Source organism: Grus americana, chromosome 6 (genome assembly GCF_028858705.1).
Source record: "Grus americana isolate bGruAme1 chromosome 6, bGruAme1.mat, whole genome shotgun sequence".
Taxonomy (NCBI): Eukaryota; Metazoa; Chordata; class Aves; order Gruiformes; family Gruidae; genus Grus; species Grus americana.
This window is the reverse complement of record NC_072857.1, coordinates 1429019-1448965: the sequence shown is the minus strand read 5'-3', so window position 1 is coordinate 1448965 and position 19947 is coordinate 1429019. Positions and strand designations below refer to the sequence as shown.

General features: G+C 48.6%; 1 protein-coding gene across 1 annotated transcript in view; it reads left to right on the top strand.

Annotated features, from left to right (window-relative positions):
- Positions 1-4798, top strand: part of KCNJ3 (potassium inwardly rectifying channel subfamily J member 3) — a 51981-nt gene extending 47183 nt beyond the window's left edge. The window contains exon 3 of the mRNA XM_054830786.1: positions 1677-4798. Coding sequence (XP_054686761.1) covers positions 1677-2260 — 584 coding nt within the window. The 3' untranslated portion in view covers positions 2261-4798. The remainder of the gene's footprint in view (positions 1-1676) is intronic.
- Positions 4799-19947: the final 15149 nt, after the last annotated feature.

The following is a 19947-nucleotide window of genomic DNA, read 5'->3' as shown; positions in this document are numbered from 1 at the left end:
TTTAAGCAATTTGTTATCTAAAGCGTAGGTCACCGGAGTTAACCAGCCATCTGCTTCACAGGCACCGTAGCCCCAGTTCCAAAGAGGGCTCCCGCCATTTGCATGCATTATTAGACGCGGTCCTTCGCTAATGAGGTCGCCCTCGGAAGTCAGGTCTGAAGAAGCAGAGGGGGAAAGGTCTGGGCTTTTGCGGCGAAGGTGCGGCTGATGAACAGCTGCAGAGTAAAGGACACAGATGGAAGAAGTGCTCACTCTGATTACCATTTTTCTAAAAACTGCAGATTTTTTCTAAACCCATTAGGTATGTGATTGCTTCCACCTCGCTCAGTAAGCAGAACTGAAACACACGACACGCCGTGAAGTGTAGACTCCCGTCCCGTCTGCGGCCGGGGAGGGGGTAGGATCGCCTGGTCTCAGGGTTTGCTCTGCAGGGGTGTGAGCTCAGCTCAGGCCCCTGCACGGCGGTGGGAGCGGTAAAAAACCCCAAGTTCATCTTTTTCTCCTAAGAGATAAAGCAGACAACTGTGTGGTTTATGGCTTATGATATACTCAGGCATATCAGCAGTGGAAATCGCTGTGCAAAAATAAAACTTTGATTCCAGTAGCGGTAACACAAAGTGTAAAAAATTTTATTTTTCTGGCTGTATGTCACAGGCACATATCCATCCCCTCTCCCCCTCGCTACAGCCCCACTACCGTTTTTCTTGTGCCTTCCAAAGTTTCCTTTCATTTCCTCCTGACTTAGAGGCATTCTTGCCAGCTGAGCAGAGGATGTGTTTGCAGAGGTAGATTTAGCTTCCTGAAAACCAAATGTCATATTTCCAGTTGGCTATACTAGGATAAAATGGCAGGGTAATTCTATTTACACATTGCTACAGATACCATTTAAAAAAAAAAAACCTTAAAAAAAAGAAGCGGCAGGATTTCTTCCAAAAGCCTCCGGCCATCCACAGTCATCGTTTCCCTTTGATTTCCGAGGTCAGATGCGTCACCGGGATGGCCAAGTCTGGGTGCTCGGGAGGAAGACTCTTCTCCACGGTGGGAGGCGGCGGAGGAAGGGCAGTGTTGTGTCTCTTAGTCATATTTCTTCTTTCCTGCTAATTTTTTTGAAGCTTGGATTTCAGCCTGGCAGCGATGGATCTGTGAGCAGATTGCTGGTGAAGCCCTTTTGAGGAATAACTGTATTTCGTAGGACATGCCTACTGCTCGCTGGTGGGTCGGAATGCACCAACACGGGCTGGTTTCTGCATCCGATGCGTAAAGCGTAGGGTCTGGTTTTGTATGCGTTCGTCAAGATGAGGAAAATAGGGAATAACTCAGTAATACTTTAAGATCCTGACAAGTCCAACTTTACATTACAATTAGCAGCTCTTGCTAATTTAATACCGGGCTTATCAGTTATCCTTTGTATCGCCCTTTCCCAGCAGCACCTTCAAAAGTGTCCGTAACAGTAGATGTGAATTACTCAGTTGCGCTCCTTTCTCTATTGTTGGCTTCTTCCGCCTTGAGGATGACAATGTAATAGCTACTGTATGGTAGGCATGCCAGTGCCTTTTCTTTTATACATTTAAAACCTTAAAATACGTTTCACTGAAATGTTCAAAAAACCCCCAAGATTCATTTGCACCCACAATTGTCCATAACTGGCGCAAGTTTTTCTCCCTTGCTCGTTGCAGGGATGACGTGCCAAGCCAGGACATCCTATACCGAGGACGAGGTGCTCTGGGGTCATCGTTTCTTCCCTGTTATCTCCTTGGAAGAGGGGTTCTTTAAAGTCGATTACTCCCAGTTCCACGCGACGTTCGAGGTCCCCACCCCACCGTACAGCGTGAAGGAGCAGGAGGAGATGCTGCTCATGTCCTCGCCCTTGATAGCGCCCGCTGTCAGCAACAGCAAGGAAAGGAATAACTCGGTGGAGTGCCTGGATGGTCTCGACGAAGTTGGCACTAAACTACCGTCAAAACTGCAGAAAATAACTGGGAGGGAAGACTTCCCCAAAAAACTCCTCAGGATGAGTTCCACCACCTCTGAGAAGGCCTACAGCATGGGGGATTTGCCCATGAAACTCCAGCGGATCAGCTCAGTCCCCGGGAATTCGGAGGAGAAACTGGTGTCTAAAACCACAAAGATGATGTCGGATCCCATCAGCCAGTCGGTGGCCGACCTGCCGCCCAAGCTGCAGAAGCTGTCGGGCGGCGGCAGGATGGAGGGGAACCTTCCACCCAAACTGCGAAAAATGAATTCGGATCGGTTCACATAACCCGACGGGACTTCTAGCTATCGCTTAGAGCTCGGACTGCTACTGGCCAGGGCAGCGTGGGCAGGAGAGCCGGCCCCCCACCAGCCGTCTGTCTGCTGAACTCTGTGGTCCCCGGCGCGCCGGGAGGCAGGAGCATCCCCTCGGTAGCGGTGGCTGCGCTGTAAGTACGAACGACGGGACGATCGGCGAGCTGATGTTCGTTGGCATGTAGTATCACAACACGCATGCAATAATAGTGTGCAATTTTTGCATATAGTTTTATGGCATGACTCCTACTATATTCATACTGTATATTCTGAAAAATACGGAAAGGGGCGTTCCTTTCCCCTGTATTTCTTTAAGTAGTAGGTAAAACATGCGAGTGGGTTACTTTCAGGGTAAGTTATAATTTGATTTGGAAATGTTTATTTATTTCTTTTTTCTGATGTGGATCGTGACGTTTTGTTCGACAAAGTAGTTATGGTGCATGTCTTTTTTTCTTAAAAGGAGGTGTATTAGTTAATTCCTAACACCAAATGTGCTCGCCTTAAATTAACTGCTGGTTTCTATTTTGCTTTAACATTTTCTTGGGGTTTCTTTTCCTGTGTCTAGGCTACCGGAAAAACGAAATGAAAATGTATTTCATAAGGCATTGTTTAGAGAAGAAACTTGTATTAATAAGCCTAGGCAAAACGATAAATAAATGAATAAAATTCACACTTTAGATACGATTAGTAAAAATTTTTTAAAATCTTCGTGATTTATAATGTATGTGCAAGAAAACCATTTTAAATAAGCAGGACGTGCTTGATCTCTCACGTTGATAGAATAGCTAAACATGAGCATAGCCGAATGTCTCCGTGAAGCCAAGCAGGCATTTATTCCGGACGAACTGCACCCCAAAGGCAGTCGCAATTCCCCGTAATTCCGCAGTGCCCGGATTTCGCTCCCTCTTGCTTTGACGGCCCAGCTGGGCCAGCGGCGATGCGGGTGGAGGTTGCCGGAGCCGCGGTCTCGCAGCCGGAGCTGTCCCGAGCGCGGGCAGGCAGCCGGGTCCCCGGGCGCTGGCTGCGCTGCCGGCGGCGTCGCTCCTTACTGCTTTCTCTATGGTGAAAATAATGTTTAAACACGTTCGCAACTGAAGTTGACCCTGTGGGTTTTAAAAATGAGTAATACTTTGTATAAATGTCTGGTTTGATATCCTACTGTGCTTGTGTTTGGGTTTCCTTCTCCATCTCGTTTTGAGCCGGGAGGGCTGGGTGTAAGTGAGGGTGTCCCCATCATCGTGGCACCCCGCGCCGCCCCGGACCCTCCCCAAAGTGCTGGAGGTCGGCAGCACCCGGGGACAGCCGTGGGCTGGGGGCTGCGTTTGGGGGCCAGGCGATGGCTTCCCGGGGGCTCCTCCTTGGAGGAGGAGGTCTGGGCGAGATGGAGCGATGGGCGGCACCGTCACAGAGCCGGGTACAAAAGCCACCACCAACAGCGGCCGGGAAAAGGGCTGTGCGTGACATCGTCTGTATGTAAAACCCCTCGAGGCCGCAGCCGGGTGGTCCCAGGCACGGACACGCGTGGGTCAGGAGGTGCACACACAGCTGCGGGCACGGACGGGCACGTCTGACTCGCGGGCTCTGGACCGTCCTGCACGAATGCTGATGCTTGCTACATAACTAGTAACGACAGATCCGACTGAGGAAAAAAATGGGGTTTGTTATAAATGTTGGCATGGAGTAAGAGCTCGGAATCTCAGCACTGCTGGAGGGTTGGCTCAGACAGCGCTGTGGCTCAGTGCTTTCCCTGGAGGTTGCAGTGTATGACCCATCGGTCGTACACCCAAGGACTTTATACTAACTTCCAAAATTTCTTTTCATCATTTATCATGATTTTTGAGTGGCATTCCCTGCTTTTTTACACCTTTGGCTATACTTCAATTCTCTGCGTGTTATTGTGGAAGGGAAGGGCGTGCGTTGCTGCCTGTGTGCTGATCCTGCGCTCTGCACGTGCGGTGAGCAGAGTGCCGGTGTGGCAAGGTAAAATCTGGACTTCTTTTCCCCTGTTTGCTAACACTTCCTCAGGTTGTCTTGTAAAAGACTGCTGCTTTTTGTACCACACTCTTCTACCAGTCCTTGACTGACAGCAAAAATAGCCATGTACAGTTGCCGGGTGTCAACAGTAAAAACACCACCAAGTCCGAACCAGGAGCATGAATCGGCACAGCCGAGTGATGTGTCTGCAGCAGGCTTGAGCAGATCGGTCTGGTTTTGAAAGAAGGGTCTCCAGCAGCTTGGCCTCTCCTCAAAAACTCCTTTGGTTTATTTGGGGTGGATGGGGGAGCACTGCCTCCTTCCCAGGATGCTGCCAGAGCCTGACCCAACCAACCTGCTGCCCTTCTGTGACTGCAGTTGGACTAGGTGGTCATTGTAGGTCACTTCCATCTGAGAGTGTCCTGTCCTGTCCTGTCCTATCCTGTCCTATCCTATCCTGTTCTATCCTATCCTATCCTATCCTATCCTGTCCTATCCTGTCCTATCCTATCCTATCCTATCCTGTTCTATCCTATCCTATCCTATCCTGTTCTATCCTATCCTATCCTATCCTATCCTGTCCTATCCTGTCCTATCCTATCCTATCCTGTTCTATCCTATCCTATCCTATCCTGTTCTATCCTATCCTATCCTATCCTATCCTATCCTGTCCTATCCTGTCCTATCCTATCCTATCCTATCCTATCCTGTCCTATCCTGTCCTATCCTATCCTATCCTATCCTGTTCTATCCTATCCTATCCTATCCTATCCTGTTCTATCCTATCCTATCCTATCCTATCCTGTTCTATCCTATCCTATCCTATCCTGTTCTATCCTGTCCTATCCTATCCTATCCTGTTCTATCCTATCCTATCCTATCCTATCCTGTTCTATCCTGTCCTATCCTATCCTATCCTGTTCTATCCTATCCTATCCTATCCTATCCTGTTCTATCCTGTCCTATCCTATCCTATCCTGTTCTATCCTATCCTATCCTATCCTATCCTGTCCTATCCTGTCCTATCCTATCCTGTTCTATCCTATCCTATCCTATCCTGTTCTATCCTATCCTATCCTATCCTATCCTATCCTGTCCTATCCTGTCCTATCCTATCCTATCCTATCCTGTCCTATCCTGTCCTATCCTATCCTATCCTATCCTGTTCTATCCTGTCCTATCCTATCCTATCCTGTTCTATCCTATCCTATCCTATCCTATCCTGTTCTATCCTATCCTATCCTATCCTGTTCTATCCTATCGTATCCTATCCTATCCTATCCTGTCCTATCCTGTCCTATCCTATCCTATCCTATCCTGTTCTATCCTATCCTGTCCTATCCTGTCCTATCCTATCCTATCCTATCCTGTCCTATCCTGTCCTATCCTATCCTATCCTATCCTGTCCTATCCTGTCCTATCCTATCCTATCCTGTTCTATCCTATCCTATCCTATCCTGTTCTATCCTATCCTATCCTATCCTATCCTATCCTGTCCTATCCTGTCCTATCCTATCCTATCCTATCCTATCCTGTCCTATCCTGTCCTATCCTATCCTATCCTATCCTGTTCTATCCTATCCTATCCTATCCTATCCTGTTCTATCCTATCCTATCCTATCCTATCCTGTTCTATCCTATCCTATCCTATCCTGTTCTATCCTGTCCTATCCTATCCTATCCTGTTCTATCCTATCCTATCCTATCCTATCCTGTTCTATCCTGTCCTATCCTATCCTATCCTGTTCTATCCTATCCTATCCTATCCTATCCTGTCCTATCCTGTCCTATCCTATCCTGTTCTATCCTATCCTATCCTATCCTGTTCTATCCTATCCTATCCTATCCTATCCTATCCTGTCCTATCCTGTCCTATCCTATCCTATCCTATCCTGTCCTATCCTGTCCTATCCTATCCTATCCTATCCTGTTCTATCCTGTCCTATCCTATCCTATCCTGTTCTATCCTATCCTATCCTATCCTATCCTGTTCTATCCTATCCTATCCTATCCTGTTCTATCCTATCGTATCCTATCCTATCCTATCCTGTCCTATCCTGTCCTATCCTATCCTATCCTATCCTGTTCTATCCTATCCTGTCCTATCCTGTCCTATCCTATCCTATCCTATCCTGTCCTATCCTGTCCTATCCTATCCTATCCTATCCTGTTCTATCCTGTTCTATCCTATCCTATCCTGTTCTATCCTATCCTATCCTATCCTATCCTGTTCTATCCTATCCTATCCTATCCTGTTCTATCCTATCGTATCCTATCCTATCCTATCCTGTCCTATCCTGTCCTATCCTATCCTATCCTATCCTATCCTGTCCTATCCTGTCCTATCCTATCCTATCCTATCCTGTTCTATCCTATCCTATCCTATCCTATCCTGTTCTATCCTATCCTATCCTATCCTATCCTGTTCTATCCTATCCTATCCTATCCTGTTCTATCCTGTCCTATCCTATCCTATCCTGTTCTATCCTATCCTATCCTATCCTATCCTGTTCTATCCTGTCCTATCCTATCCTATCCTGTTCTATCCTATCCTATCCTATCCTATCCTGTCCTATCCTGTCCTATCCTATCCTGTTCTATCCTATCCTATCCTATCCTGTTCTATCCTATCCTATCCTATCCTATCCTATCCTGTTCTATCCTATCCTATCCTATCCTGTTCTATCCTATCCTATCCTATCCTACCCTACCCTATCCTGTTCTATTCTATTTTGTTCTGTTCTACTCTTTTCTATTCTATCCTGTCCTATTCTATTCTTTTGTATTCTGTTCTGTTCTGTTGTATTCTATTGTATTCTATTGTATTCTATTGTATTCTATTGTATTCTATTGTATTCTATGCTATTCTATGCTATTCTATGCTATTCTATCCTGTTCTGTCCTGTCCTGTCCTGTCCTGTCCTGTTCTGTTCTATTCTATTCTATTCTATTCTATTCTATTCTATTCTATTCTATTCTATTCTATTCTTCTATTCTGTTCTACCCTACCCTACCCTACGCTGTCCCCCTGTGCTGACCCCAGTTTTGTGGCCCTGGTACAGAAGCGCAGGTGCAAGGTGGGGTCCCGTGGGGGTTGCCATCTTTGCTGAGTTCTCCTGCCATCAGCTGGGGGGATGACTCGTGGTCCGGTTGACTTTTCTTTATGGAAAAGTACAGGCGAGGTGCCCCCAGACCAAGAGCAATGGTGTTTCAGCAGCCGCGCCCCAGGGCCGCCAGCATCCTCCCTCCTGAAAAACGTGCCTGGCTTCCGTGCCCCGGAGGGCGGCTGCTGAGCGGCTGCGAAGCCCTGCCTTCGGGAGAGCCGAGTGGCGTTTTCCTTTGGGAAGCCTTGGGTTGAAGCTGCGTGCAAGACTGAATTAAGCAGGAGCAGCGCGGATGTGTTCTACGAATTGAACTTGAAATAGGTGACAGGGAGAAGTGCCGTAGCTGTAAAATATACTGGCAGGCTGAGTGGCTGCAGCTTCCGCAGGAGCCTGTGTAAAAAAATCTGGAAGTATGTGGAACACTGGGAACGTATCCTCGCTTTTATTAAATTAATGCCATAGAAAAATATTAAGTTATGATTAACTGAAAAGTTTGATTTTTTTTTTAAATCAAAATATGCACCTGTCCTTGCTGGACACAAGATTTCTGAGGCTTGTGGCTTGTATTGCAATGCGTCGCGTATGTTACGGTGACAATATATGCGTCTTTCGTTAACAGGAGTGAAAGTACAGACATGGGTGATAACTTTCTTCAGTTATTCAATTTAGGAAGTTATTTTTGGTTAATATTTCATTTTTATTGGTGTGGCGACTGTTTTTTTTTCCTGATTAACACTTTAGCCCAGCCCTAATGCTTGTGCTAAGAAAAAGTAACTGTTTGATTGCACAGCCGGTCTGTGTTCTCTACTGCTGAATTTACGCTTGAATTATATTGTAAATTGTACATATTCAAATTAGAATAAATTAAATGCATTTTCTGGCATGCAGTCTATAACTGTATAAACGTACAAGGTTTATTTGAATTATACAAAATAACAAACTCTTGTATTCATTAATACTGCAAGCTCAGTTTTATCTAAAGCTATATTAAACTTTCAAAAATTGTTCGGTTTAAATGTGTTTGTCATTTATCCAGTCCACTTTTTTTATTACTTTAATAAACGACTACGTGTTCCAGGAGTTTAAGGGCTTCTGATTTCACATGTGGTGCCTGCAAAAGGCCAATCTCTCGATTGCTCTTGAGAGCAGCGAAAAGAAAAACCTCAGTTTAGTTGAGCTGCGCTCTCAGGGTCTTTGGGGGGGTCTGGCTGAGCCCAGCCCCACTCAGGACTCCGCAGGCTGACGGCGAAGAGCCCATGTATGTGCTGAAAACCGCCGGGCTCTGCGATTCGGGCAGCCCCGCCGTCCTGCTGGATTCTTGAACTTGACATTCCTTTATGCAATGCCGTTTCCTCTGTAGCACACAGACCAGGGAGCTCGCTCGCTCTCTGCACGGAGGAGTAGGAATTCCTGTCGTTGTCTCCCCGGTCCAGCCCCAGGAACTGAAGCTCCAGCAATCGGTAGAGGCTAGCAGATCGCGCCCCGTTAGCGCAGACCTTCCTCTTTGGGTTTTACTGTAAATGGCCCCGTTAGTGGCTGGGCATCACCACTCAGGGCGGGCAAAATACGTTCTGCGCTGCGAAAATAAAAACAGTAACACAAGGACAAAGGATGCGTGACGATAGCTGACTTTTTACCTCCTTCCCCTCCAGCGGCTGCTGAATTAAGGTTACTAGAGCACAACTGTATTTTGGGTTTCCCAGTTCACTGCTCGCCTTGCTCCGGGTCCCACCCTTATGTTGCTGGTCCACTGCACACCTGCCCCTATATGCTAATGCATTTTTTCCATACTGTTAGAAGCGATGAGATGTAGTAAAAGTTGGAGATTTTTTATATTCTCACGCACCTGGTTTCCATTTGGAGTTTTATTCTCGTGATTATTTCCACGTCCCCCGATGCAAGCGTAGCTGGAGGCCCCCAGGAATACCTGTATCGGCTAGCGGATATCCCAGCTTGCCGAGGGCATCCTTGGGGAATCGAGGAGCCGTCCTGCTGCCTGTGCCGGGAGCGCTGCAAACCGAGGGGTCGGCTGCGCTTGGGGTAATTGAGTTACCTGTGGCAGAACGGGGAGACACGGCAGCGCGGGGCTGGATCGATCATCCCCGTCACCGGGCACAGAATACATTTGAATGTATTTATTTCCCCAGCCGTGGGTGAAATAAAGTGAATTTGCGGTGCTTACTTGGAGATATGAGAAGGAAGGTGCGGGTGGGTTTTAAATACCTGCATAGGACAAATATCTGCCAGGGAGGAAAGGTGAGGAAAAAAAAAAAAAAAAGAGAGGCATCCCTGGTAGAAGAGCTCAAAGGGAGATAGATTCTCATCCTGTTTGGGGCAAACAAGGAGAATAATTTAACACCTCTACGTGCGATGCGGGGGCTTTATTCTGCCCAGGGCGAGGAGGGAGGCGGGGGGCATTGCCGGGGAAGAGGGGGAGCTCCGCGCCCAGGCAGCCCGGCGGTTCGAGCTATGAACCCCGGCACGGGCAGGATTTACCCAGCAGGTCGTCACTGAAGGCAGCTGCAGCCATATATTTAGAAAAGCGATTAGCTGGGGGCACAGGCGGCTCCGGACCGTCTCCACTCGCACCAGCCGCCCCGGGGGTGAGCGGCAGCGCGTGGCGGGCAGGAAGGGCAGGGCAGTAGCCGTGCGGTACCAGAGTTACCGTGGACTCGAGGGGATATCCAGTTGCGCTTCACACATTGCCACTTCATGGAGAGGGGAAAAAAAAAAAAACCAAAAAGGAAGAAAGAGAAAGGGAAAGAGGAGAAAGAACAAGAGGAAGAGCGAGAGCGAATGCATCCTTTCACGGCAGCCTAATTTTCATTTAGGTACTATTTAGCCTGAGTGCGATACTGGTTTTATTAATCTGTTTCCACCACTTCCAAGCACTTTCTGATCGCTGCAAAAATGCACTTGAATTATTATTCCCAAGTCAAACATCTGGGCATCATCCATCAGGGGCTGGGTATGAGCCCCCACCCCACCGCAGCTCCGTGGGCGATGCTGGAGCCCAGGTGAGCTTCTTCTGGGGGGCTGAGCAAGGAGAGACGGGGTGGTCTATCCCAGCCGCTCCTGCTGCCGGTCCTGTGAGTTCTGTCGCTGGGGACGTGGTCTGAGACCTGGCAACTGGTACAGCCCACCCCACCGGCCGTGGCTGAGGGAGAGCGCTGGGCTTTAACACCATCGCCTGGGGACGGGCTGGGGACGCTCAGGCATCTGGTCCCTCCCACCCGGCTGCCCTTCTCCACGGGCAAGGCAGGGAGAGAGAGAGGGCTCTCCCATTTCACAGCTACGTGTGCTTGGACTACGGCCATCACCTGGGTGAGACTTCCCTGTTTCATCCATCGGAGACCCACACCAGGAATAGACACGTGCATCTCCCGGGGCGGGGGAAAGGCTCTCTTGACCCAAGAATTGTCACCAGGTAGAGTCCCCCCCCTCAAGCCAACAGGTCTATTCAAAGCTCACGGACTGTGGGCAGCACCAAGGCATGAATGGAGATAACCCCAATGCCAGGAGCGTTTTCTCCCTATCCAGCCCAGCTTGTGGTCATGACAGCTGGGCAACTCGGTGACACCACCGAGGCCACCATCACTTTCCTCCCGCCGGATGGGGATGCTAACGAGACGTGAGCAGAATATCTCACATGACAACCAGTTGTACAATTTGTCTTTGACACCGCGTGCCAGCCCATGCCAGGGGGTTCCACCGGCACTTGCCGTAGCCAGCGCAGCCCCACGCAGCAGCTTGTGTTTCTGTGCCCAGCTCTGTTCGCCCCAGCAGTGAGCTTTGAGTTTTGGGGAGGAGCGTGAGCGTGACGTGAGGATGGTGACCGGTGACTGCAAACGCCCTGGGGTCAGCAGAGCTTCGTCTGTGTATCCAGGCACGGGAGGTAAGGCAACACACAGGTAAGAAAACATACAGTGTGCACTTAATAATTACATATACGTTCCTAAGAAAACGTATAATCCGTGAGGTCTGTGTACCCATAATACTACGGGTAACCACAGTCAAGATGATAGCTGTTTGCTAATTCAGATTTAGTCCCCATTGCCACTCTCCAGACTTTTACATTTACTTCTCTCTAAAATGTTTGTAGGTTTAGATGAGCCTTGGGAATCGGGTCTTTGGACTCATTCCACGCCAGCCGCGTGCGATGGAAGGCTCGTGACAGATGGACGAGGGTGCGAAAGAGGAGAAGCGAGGGAGAGCGCGGGCACGGCAGCGTCGCTCGCTGTCGGAATAACCTGGAGAGACTTTTCTCTTGGCACCCTCCTGACTTGCCCTGGGAAGGCTCCAGGCATCGTTTCCGTAAGCGTACTTGGAGCCTCCGTCAGTAACAAAGAAAAGAAAAGCCAAATTAACGCCTGTCCCAACATAGGGACAAAATGAAGTCCTGTGCTGGGGTGACGCTCAGGATGAATGTAAACATGGCCTTACACCCTGCTCTGAGAAGGAACTGTACAAAATTCTTCATACCAGTTGATGCCAATATTGATAAATCCACACTTTACAGCAAAATTAATTTAATTTTTAAAATAAATTAGCAAAGCTCCCCTTTGAGACAATAAAACAAAGTATTTTGTTCTTATTTTAATTGGAACATTACCAAGTAATTTTTTTTTAACTTATATTTTGTGCAAATTGGGGAAAACTCTCAACATATTTCCTCAAACAAACATATTATTTGATAATACCTTGTTTCTTTAGTCACAAAATTCTCCTTGCTGAGAAGAAAAAAAAATGGCAACCCTTGTACATCGAGACAATTTGAATGTAACCGTGGAATGCTAGAGAGCCAGCGCAGGAATGTTTTTTTCCGACTCTCACTGCAGTCTACCCATGCCCTTAGATGCCAGAGCCGCACGGCTGTAGTGGCGCGCTGCGGAAGCACGACGTTTGCTGCCCGCGTGCTGTAAACCGGCCGCAGGAATCTCCGGGCCAATGCTCCCGCCACCTCCACGGGACGCAGAGGACAGAAGCGGCACAAATGTGCCATAAAGCATCACAGCAGCGGCGCCAGGTGCCAAAAGCATCGCAAGAGACGAGCTCAGAAACAAAAATTGCTCCGAAACACGTCTGTCTCTTCCATCCTTCTACCAAAGTTGTTTGGTCTTACAGTCTCGGCGATGAGATTATCAAATCCTAAAATACAAATGTGCATCCAAAGAGCGCATAAATATAATTTCCCATTGCTGTTTATAGGAATATAGTGATTTATTCTGCTTCAGCCATTCCCCGTGATGTGAATGAAAAGCTCTAAGTGAAGATAATTGATTTCTCTGTAACTGACTCTCGATGGCATGCAACGGGGCAGAGCCAGGCAGGCTGCGTGCATGGAGCAGCATTAAACACTGCCACCGAGGCAGCGACGTTGTGCTGGCTCCCTGGAACTTCAAATTGACGTGGTTTTCCCCCTTCTGAAAAATCCCAAAGCGGCAGACCTCAGCTGACTCTTACTAAAGCTCAAGGCAGTAATTATTTTTAATACTGGGCTGCGGCTGGACAAGCCACGAACTTTTACACGAGGAACAAAAAAATAGGACCTTACTTTCGACTTGGAAGATTTGAAAACAGAAGTGAAAAAGCGGATGCAGGATAGCTGCAGGGTTAGCACCGGGTCAAGCTTTGGGAACCCCTGTCTCACCCAAACTCGGCGTGCCCTCGGCTTGCCGCGCCGTGGCTGGCCGCGTCCCGGGGATCCGGTGCCCGCGTGGCCGAGGCTCAGCCTGCGAGCGCGTCTTCCCTCCAGGTGCTTCAGCTTGGCACCTCAGCGCTGGGGCTCGGGGGGGCTCGGGGCGCTAACGAGGGCTGCTGAAACTGCTTGGGGATGCCCCACGGAGAGTGCGCGTACTCAGATCATACAGACCCTAAGGGCACACACAAGCACGCGCGCGTGCAAAACCGCAGCGCACAAAATACCCGTTCCGTGCAGTGACGAGTACGAAGGCAGTTTTCCCCACTCCTGACGAAGCTGCCCGGTACATCCAGCATTGCAATACCCCAGCCGTACCCATCGCGAACACCCCGGGAAGCGCTGCCACCTTCATCTCTGCAGCCTGCGTTTCCCCCTGCTTCCATTACCCTGCCCAGCACACGGCTCAAGCACCTTTTCCTGCTGGCTCAGCACAAGGTCCCAGCGCCAAGAGCTGTATTGCCTTAACCGCCAATATTTCGTGACGCTGCACCCGCCAGCTGCGCTCTCCAAGGACAGGTTGCTTCTCGTCCTTCGCGCGGAGGGGACCCGTCCTCCTTCCCGCAGGGGAACGGGCATCGCACCCGACAGAGGTGGCAGCGCTCGGCTTGGCTCTGCTGGGTTTGTGGGGGGAATACGGCTTCACAGGGGACACAAAACACGGTTTAAAATGTGTGCTAAGCATCATTGATAAACATGCAAAGAACTGAATGGTGCCTTCCTGATGCATAATTTAGAATTTAATATTAAAAAAGCAAGAAACAACGGTTTCTTTGACAAGCCCTATTCTTAATTTTTATATACTACTCCTAAAGTATCTGTTATAAAATTAGGGTGTCATGTATCAGCTCCACTGCAAGTCCTGCGCGGTGCAAATATTTTATAAGCAGTCATTTACAATTCTGCACACACACACACACAATATTCGACTAGACTACGAGGCCTCCATACAGATACCTTAATACTATTGCATAATTTATGTATTTTATATTATATTTTTCCTTGCGCATACATACTTAGTTTGCTTAGCCCTCAGGAAATCTGTGCTAAGGAAATGGCACACTCTGTAAGAAATGTCAGATATTTGCTCTGATACTTCAGTGCTAAAGTTAATGGAGCAGAAAGACAATAGCGGAAGAATGTTTTTTAAAAGTGCTTTAGGTCTAGGTGTTGTGAAGACAATTTATTGTCTTCTTAAATCTAGACATCAACATCTTAACCTATAAACAACTGGATGTGCAAAAAAAAAAAAAAAAAAATGCTGATTTAGCTGTCAGCCCCTGTCCTCTTTACTGAGGCTGCCTTCTTGTTCCAGCTCGGGCGCTTTCTGGCGCTCTCCAAGCATTGCACGGCGCTCTGCCCTGGGCTCCCGACCCCGCCGTGTAATACGCTGGGGAGCCGTTCCCCTCCTTCTGCAGAGGCGCTTTGGGAACGCCAGCGACCGGAGGCTCCCCCATGTTTGGGTATTGAGTGCTTAAAAAGAAAGCTATTTAAATGAGGCTCTAAATGAACTTGTAATCAAATAGATACATTTGAAATTTTTCATTAAAAAAAAATAAAAAAATGAGGCGAATCCTGGATAAATGGCAGGGAGCAACCCCAGGGCGAAGGGAGCGGCTGCGGCCCCGCTCCAGCGTGTGCCGGCACTGCCTGCCTGCTGCTCAGCGTGCCGCAGCTCGCGCCGACAGCGTCCGGGCGTAGGCACGCCTGGTTAAATACCGTGCGAGCAGCTCCTCGATATCCCTTTGGGGCTCGGGTTGGGGTTTATGGGGGTTCTTTTGGTTTTGAGGTTTTTTGTGGGTTTGTTTTTGTTTTTTTTTTTAATAAAACTCCTTGCTCTGGGCATTAACAATTCTCATACTTCTTAAGTGAAAAAAAAAAAGATATTTTTAGATTTTCCTTGTTCCTTCCCTTGACGAGCAGGGAGTCTGGCACACGGACACGCCGGGGCACCGGATCGGTGGGGTTCAGTTTTCTGTCCTGTTTGTCATTGCATTGCAGGTGCAGAGCACAAAATCGATTCTATTTCATTAAGACCTGCTTTTTACAATGAAAGAAAAAATATTTGCCCAGGAGGGAAGGAGGCAAGCAGCGGTCAGGTCTTCCACTCTGGCAGGACATGCTGCCACGGGCGTCTCCAATGAAGCTCCTTACTTTTACATGAATAAGCAAATATTAACATAATTATTGCTATGGTAAAAAGTTCAGTTAGTCTGGTTAAGCCAGCTGCCACAGGAGTCAGGTTGCTGCTGCTTCCATAAATACCTAATCTTCGTATTAAAATGGAAGGGATTTAAGAGATGAAAACTTGAATTACATTTCTAGCTCTCTGCTTCAGTGCCTTTTAAGCAGTTTGGAGCACAGAGGCTGCTTCTGAAGAGTCAAGAAATAGAAGTAACATAGGATATTTTTAATGAGAGCTGAACTTCCTTTCCAAATTTTTAGGAGCTCGCATACAAAAAATAATTGGAAAAAAAAAAATCACTGTTCCTCAGGCTGGCGTTTCCCCAGGCTCTGCCTCGGGGCAGGCTGCCCACCCCGTCCAGCCTACCACCCCGGCACTGACAACGCCAGGAGCTTGCCGTTCGAGCCGTGAGGTTTCCACAGCCGCTTTGGCGTGGGACAAGCCCATGACAAGCAGTCATTCTGAAATCCCGTTAGCCCACGCCACCCTGAGGGGGCTGTGGAGGCTGGGGGGGGTCCTGCAGCCTGGCCGCGGCCGTGCAAACCCCTGATGCTCCCGCAGAGCATCCTTTCTTTCATCTTATTTATTCTCTGCAAAAAATTCCTCTAAAGCGGCGGAAGAGGTTTTGTAACTTAATTTATGACCCTTCTTCCTTCTCTAGACTTCCCTTTTTCTTTTTTTTCTGCCTTTTTAATAAGGTTGCAAGTGGCCGTATTACAGCTTAAACAAGACAATGCAGCAGGCTGCAAAGGTCCCTTCTGCCCTGGCCAATGAACTTTTCTCCTGAAGGATGCCTTCTCTCAGGCTCTACAGTTTTGCAACCTCTGGGTAAAATGTGAGTAAAGCTTTCGGTGGCAGCCCCAAGCTCCGAGGAGGAGAAGAGCAGAACACACCTGGACCGGGGTCTGAACCGGCCCCGGGCTGCGACGGCCGCTCTCCTCCCTGAGTTTCTTGGGTCTTGTACAAAGAAATTCATATATGGGATCATCATGGGGATTTTCTTTGTCCCTGTTGTCACCACTGGATGATTAGTGCAAATAAAATCCGCCCAGTGTGTCACACGGCTGATCTGTCTGGGTGTACACCCTGCATCACCCAGCCATCGGTGTTGGGGTGAGTTACACACATAAACATCTTGTTCACGATTATTCCCCCCAGGTGCATTCAATACGGAGTGCGAAGTGCTGTTTAATAAGGCAGCCTGCCCACTGCTCCAGCTTGTAGACTGGTTCTGCAGAAATGGACCATTTGTGGATTATCTGTTTCTATGGTGATAGATTGGAATAAATGTGTTGTGGTCCTGGCTGCCTTCAGCTGCCTCTGTTCTGCAAGGTCTCCGTTATCGACAGTAAAAATACAGCATCTAATTCCCCACAGACCATCAGCCGAGACTTATGGACAAGCTCACAGGCTTCAGCCCGTGAAAAATCACTGTGGCAAAACTGCATGTGAAAGTAATAGGCTGTACCAGCGCAGTTAATAATAACCACCGTCCTGATGCCAGCGACATAGGAATTACTGTAAGGGAGAAAGAAAGAAAAAAAAAAAAAAAGAAAAAGGTGTTTTTCAGTTTTGGTCTTGTAGAGCCAGAAATATCCTATTGTCACAGCCACATCAGAAACTGGAAAATCCATAGGTGCTCTACATGGTAATAAAAAAGGAGGCTGATGCAGAGATGAGTTTTAAAAGCTATAACATTACTTGGGGGGGGGTTAATAAAAAAAAAGCATGTATTTTCTAATATAGTCCCGTTTCACCCTTAGACTATCAAGTCCTTCTGCACCTCTAAACACCACTGGGAACCGAAGTTGCTCTTAACGTTATCTAAAATCCTGGAATGCGAGTTTTTGCTGGAGAAAAACCCGGATGATTATCCCCCTATCCTCTTAGGAGCCACATCACAACTGGCAGCCACAGCGCCTGCTAAAACTTTAATAATTCAAATGCATATTTAGATACCTCTTTCCTGATACGAGAAACCTCAGCGTAGCGCTCGGGAGGGTTGCCCTTTGGAGTGAGGTAGAATTGAAATATTTAAATGCGCAACACTTCCAAATGCTAGCTCACCGCTCGCCTCGCTTGTAGAAATAAGAAATAAATAATAGAAAAGTGAATCGCGTGATTACTCAGTCCCCAAAGTGCTACCGGCATGGAGTGACTGGAAAAGCACGCTTTTACGGAGCAGGAGAGTTCACTACTTGGGTGGGAAGTGTCCGTGCTTACCTGGCGTTAGGAGCAAAGATGAAGGACATCAATGAAAGGCAAAAGCCAAACCAAAGCAGCGGGCGAAGCCAGCGTGCTGGAGCTCTGCACTGCACACGGGGCTTTCCTCGTCAAAGCTGCACCTGCCGAAGATCCCACAGACCTCAGGTGCGACGTTCTTGGGATGTCTGACATCTAGCCGGGCCCTAAAAGGTAAAATTTAATGTTCAGCTGCTTCAGGGAAGCACTTTGCTTTGGAAAGTTTTGATGCTAACAACAATTGTAAATAAGCAACAAGCTGCTGCAATGAGAAACGTCCTGTATCTACTCATATATATATATACACATATCTCTCTCATTGTTTACGGAAGCAGAATATAGACTCCCACACGTATATGTGCAGACGCCTGCTTTATTCTGACCAACAGCCTTATTTGTTTCCACCAGACCTTCCTCCGCCTTACTTTTTTTTTTTTTTTATGGCCTCTTCGCATCTCGCTCGTGCCTTCATGACTAGAAAAAACACGCGAACCATGCCGAGCGGCGTTCAGAGGCAGCAGGTAGCCACTGGAGCAACACTCCCGGGAATCTGACCGAAGCTGTTTGAACTAAGGCTTCTCAGGAGCTGCAGGGCTCGGCTGAGCGCAGAGGTGCTGGCAGCAGTTTTGGCAAGCTGACCACCGAGAGCCTTTCCAGGCTTTACGTCGATAAAGGGCCCATCTTTCAGTCCTGCGTAGGTATTCCTCACACGTAATTCGCTAAGATCTTCTAAATTAACGTTATCCTGTATAAATTGAGTGTTCAGGGCAGGAACGCAGGGCATGGCCGGTAAAAGTGATCAATATGCAATAAACACTGATGAACCCTTATCAGGCTCCCTAAAACCCTTTCCCAGTTTTCTTATTTCCATCCTTGCCTGTGGGGGGGGGAGCAGTAGCAAGCATTTCGCATTTGCTGACACATTACGTGTACCTTCCAGTTTTTTCTCCTCTCAGTAAAAACTCCTGTTGGGTGCATTGCTATGCACAGCCAGGCCAATCTGAAATGTTGTCGCTCTTTGTGAAAGAGCTTTTCCCAGTATTTTGTGTTTTTATGTAGGTGGCTGTGATTAGAGTTGACATTAATTAGAAGAAATGCTAATATACCAGATGGATTTTTTAAAAGGCATAGTGGAGGAGCAATAAGCACAGTACAAATGCTTATGGAAAAGTAGGAGTACGATTTGTTAGCTCTGTATGTGCAACCTACGCACTACAGCATTTCAGAGACTGGTATAATGGACTTTATTAATAGTACAGAATTTTAGCACACATCCCTTATTTACGGAGGTGAATTTATCCTCGCGCAGCACTGGCACCCTGCCCTTGACATCTTGCATGCCGCAGCGCGAGGCGCGGCAATTAGGCACGAGCCTTCGGCTGGTGCAAAGCCGAAGGGAAATTCAAATGTCAGAGCTCGCGGCAGCTTTTCGGGCTTAATTTCAGCCTTTTTTTGGGCTGCGTAAGCGGGGGGGGGGGGGGCAGCCAACTGCATTGCAGCTCGCGCTTGCTGCAAGGCACCGGCCAGAGCTGCGCTCCCCAGCACCAACCCAGCCGCCCCCGGGTACCCCCCGCGGTTTGGGGACCCCAGCGGCGGGGTGCGCAGCCCCAGCCCAGCCTCCCGCAGCGCTCGGCGGGCACGCCGGGCTCGGGAACCCCCGCGGCGGGCAGGCAGGGCCGGACCTTTTGCTGCCTCTGGCCTTGAGCCGCTGCCGAGACGAGCCGCCCCGGCACGGGCGGCGTGCGTGGGAAAGGATGGAGCCAGCCCGTCCTGCGGTGCCATGGTAACAGCTCCCCTTTTTTATCCCCGGTGTTTTCCATTTTGCGTTTTGAAATTAATTATTCAACGTAGAGCAGGAACAAAAAGGAGATTACCCGCCCCGGTCCTGCAGGAATCCGGGAAGAAAGAGCTTCCCGGGGTTTCCAGGGCAGACCAGGATTAGGGAATGGTTTTTCTGTAGCCGTTCCTCCCAAACAGCGGTCAGGGGTGCGCTCTGAGCATGCTAATCATCCCCATTTCCCTGCGAACCCAGAGATTTTTATAACGACACACATTTTATTAAGGATTTGCTACAGCTGTAAAAAAAAAAAAAAAACAAACCCATCGCACTGCATTTGTTTTCTCGGCACAGCCAAGCATCTCTGAATCGCGCCAGGTCCGTTTGGGAATTGGGTTGCCAGGTCCCAGGGGTGCCGCAGCAAGAGCAGCATCGCTGCCGCGCGACCGCTCTGACTCGCGCCCCGCCGTCTCGCTGGAGATTTTGTTCTTTTGCATCGCCGTCGTTAGAAATCCTCCCATCCTCCAGGCTGGCAGAGCACCAGCGTGAATTTTTGGATGTGCAAACAGCGTTAAGTGTTGGTTTGGTGGGAGGCTTGGGGCCGGGGGGGTTTGCTGGCTTTTCTGTAGTCTTTTGTTTTTCCGTTCCTTAACCCATCCTTGAAAATGGCAGGTCAGCCTAT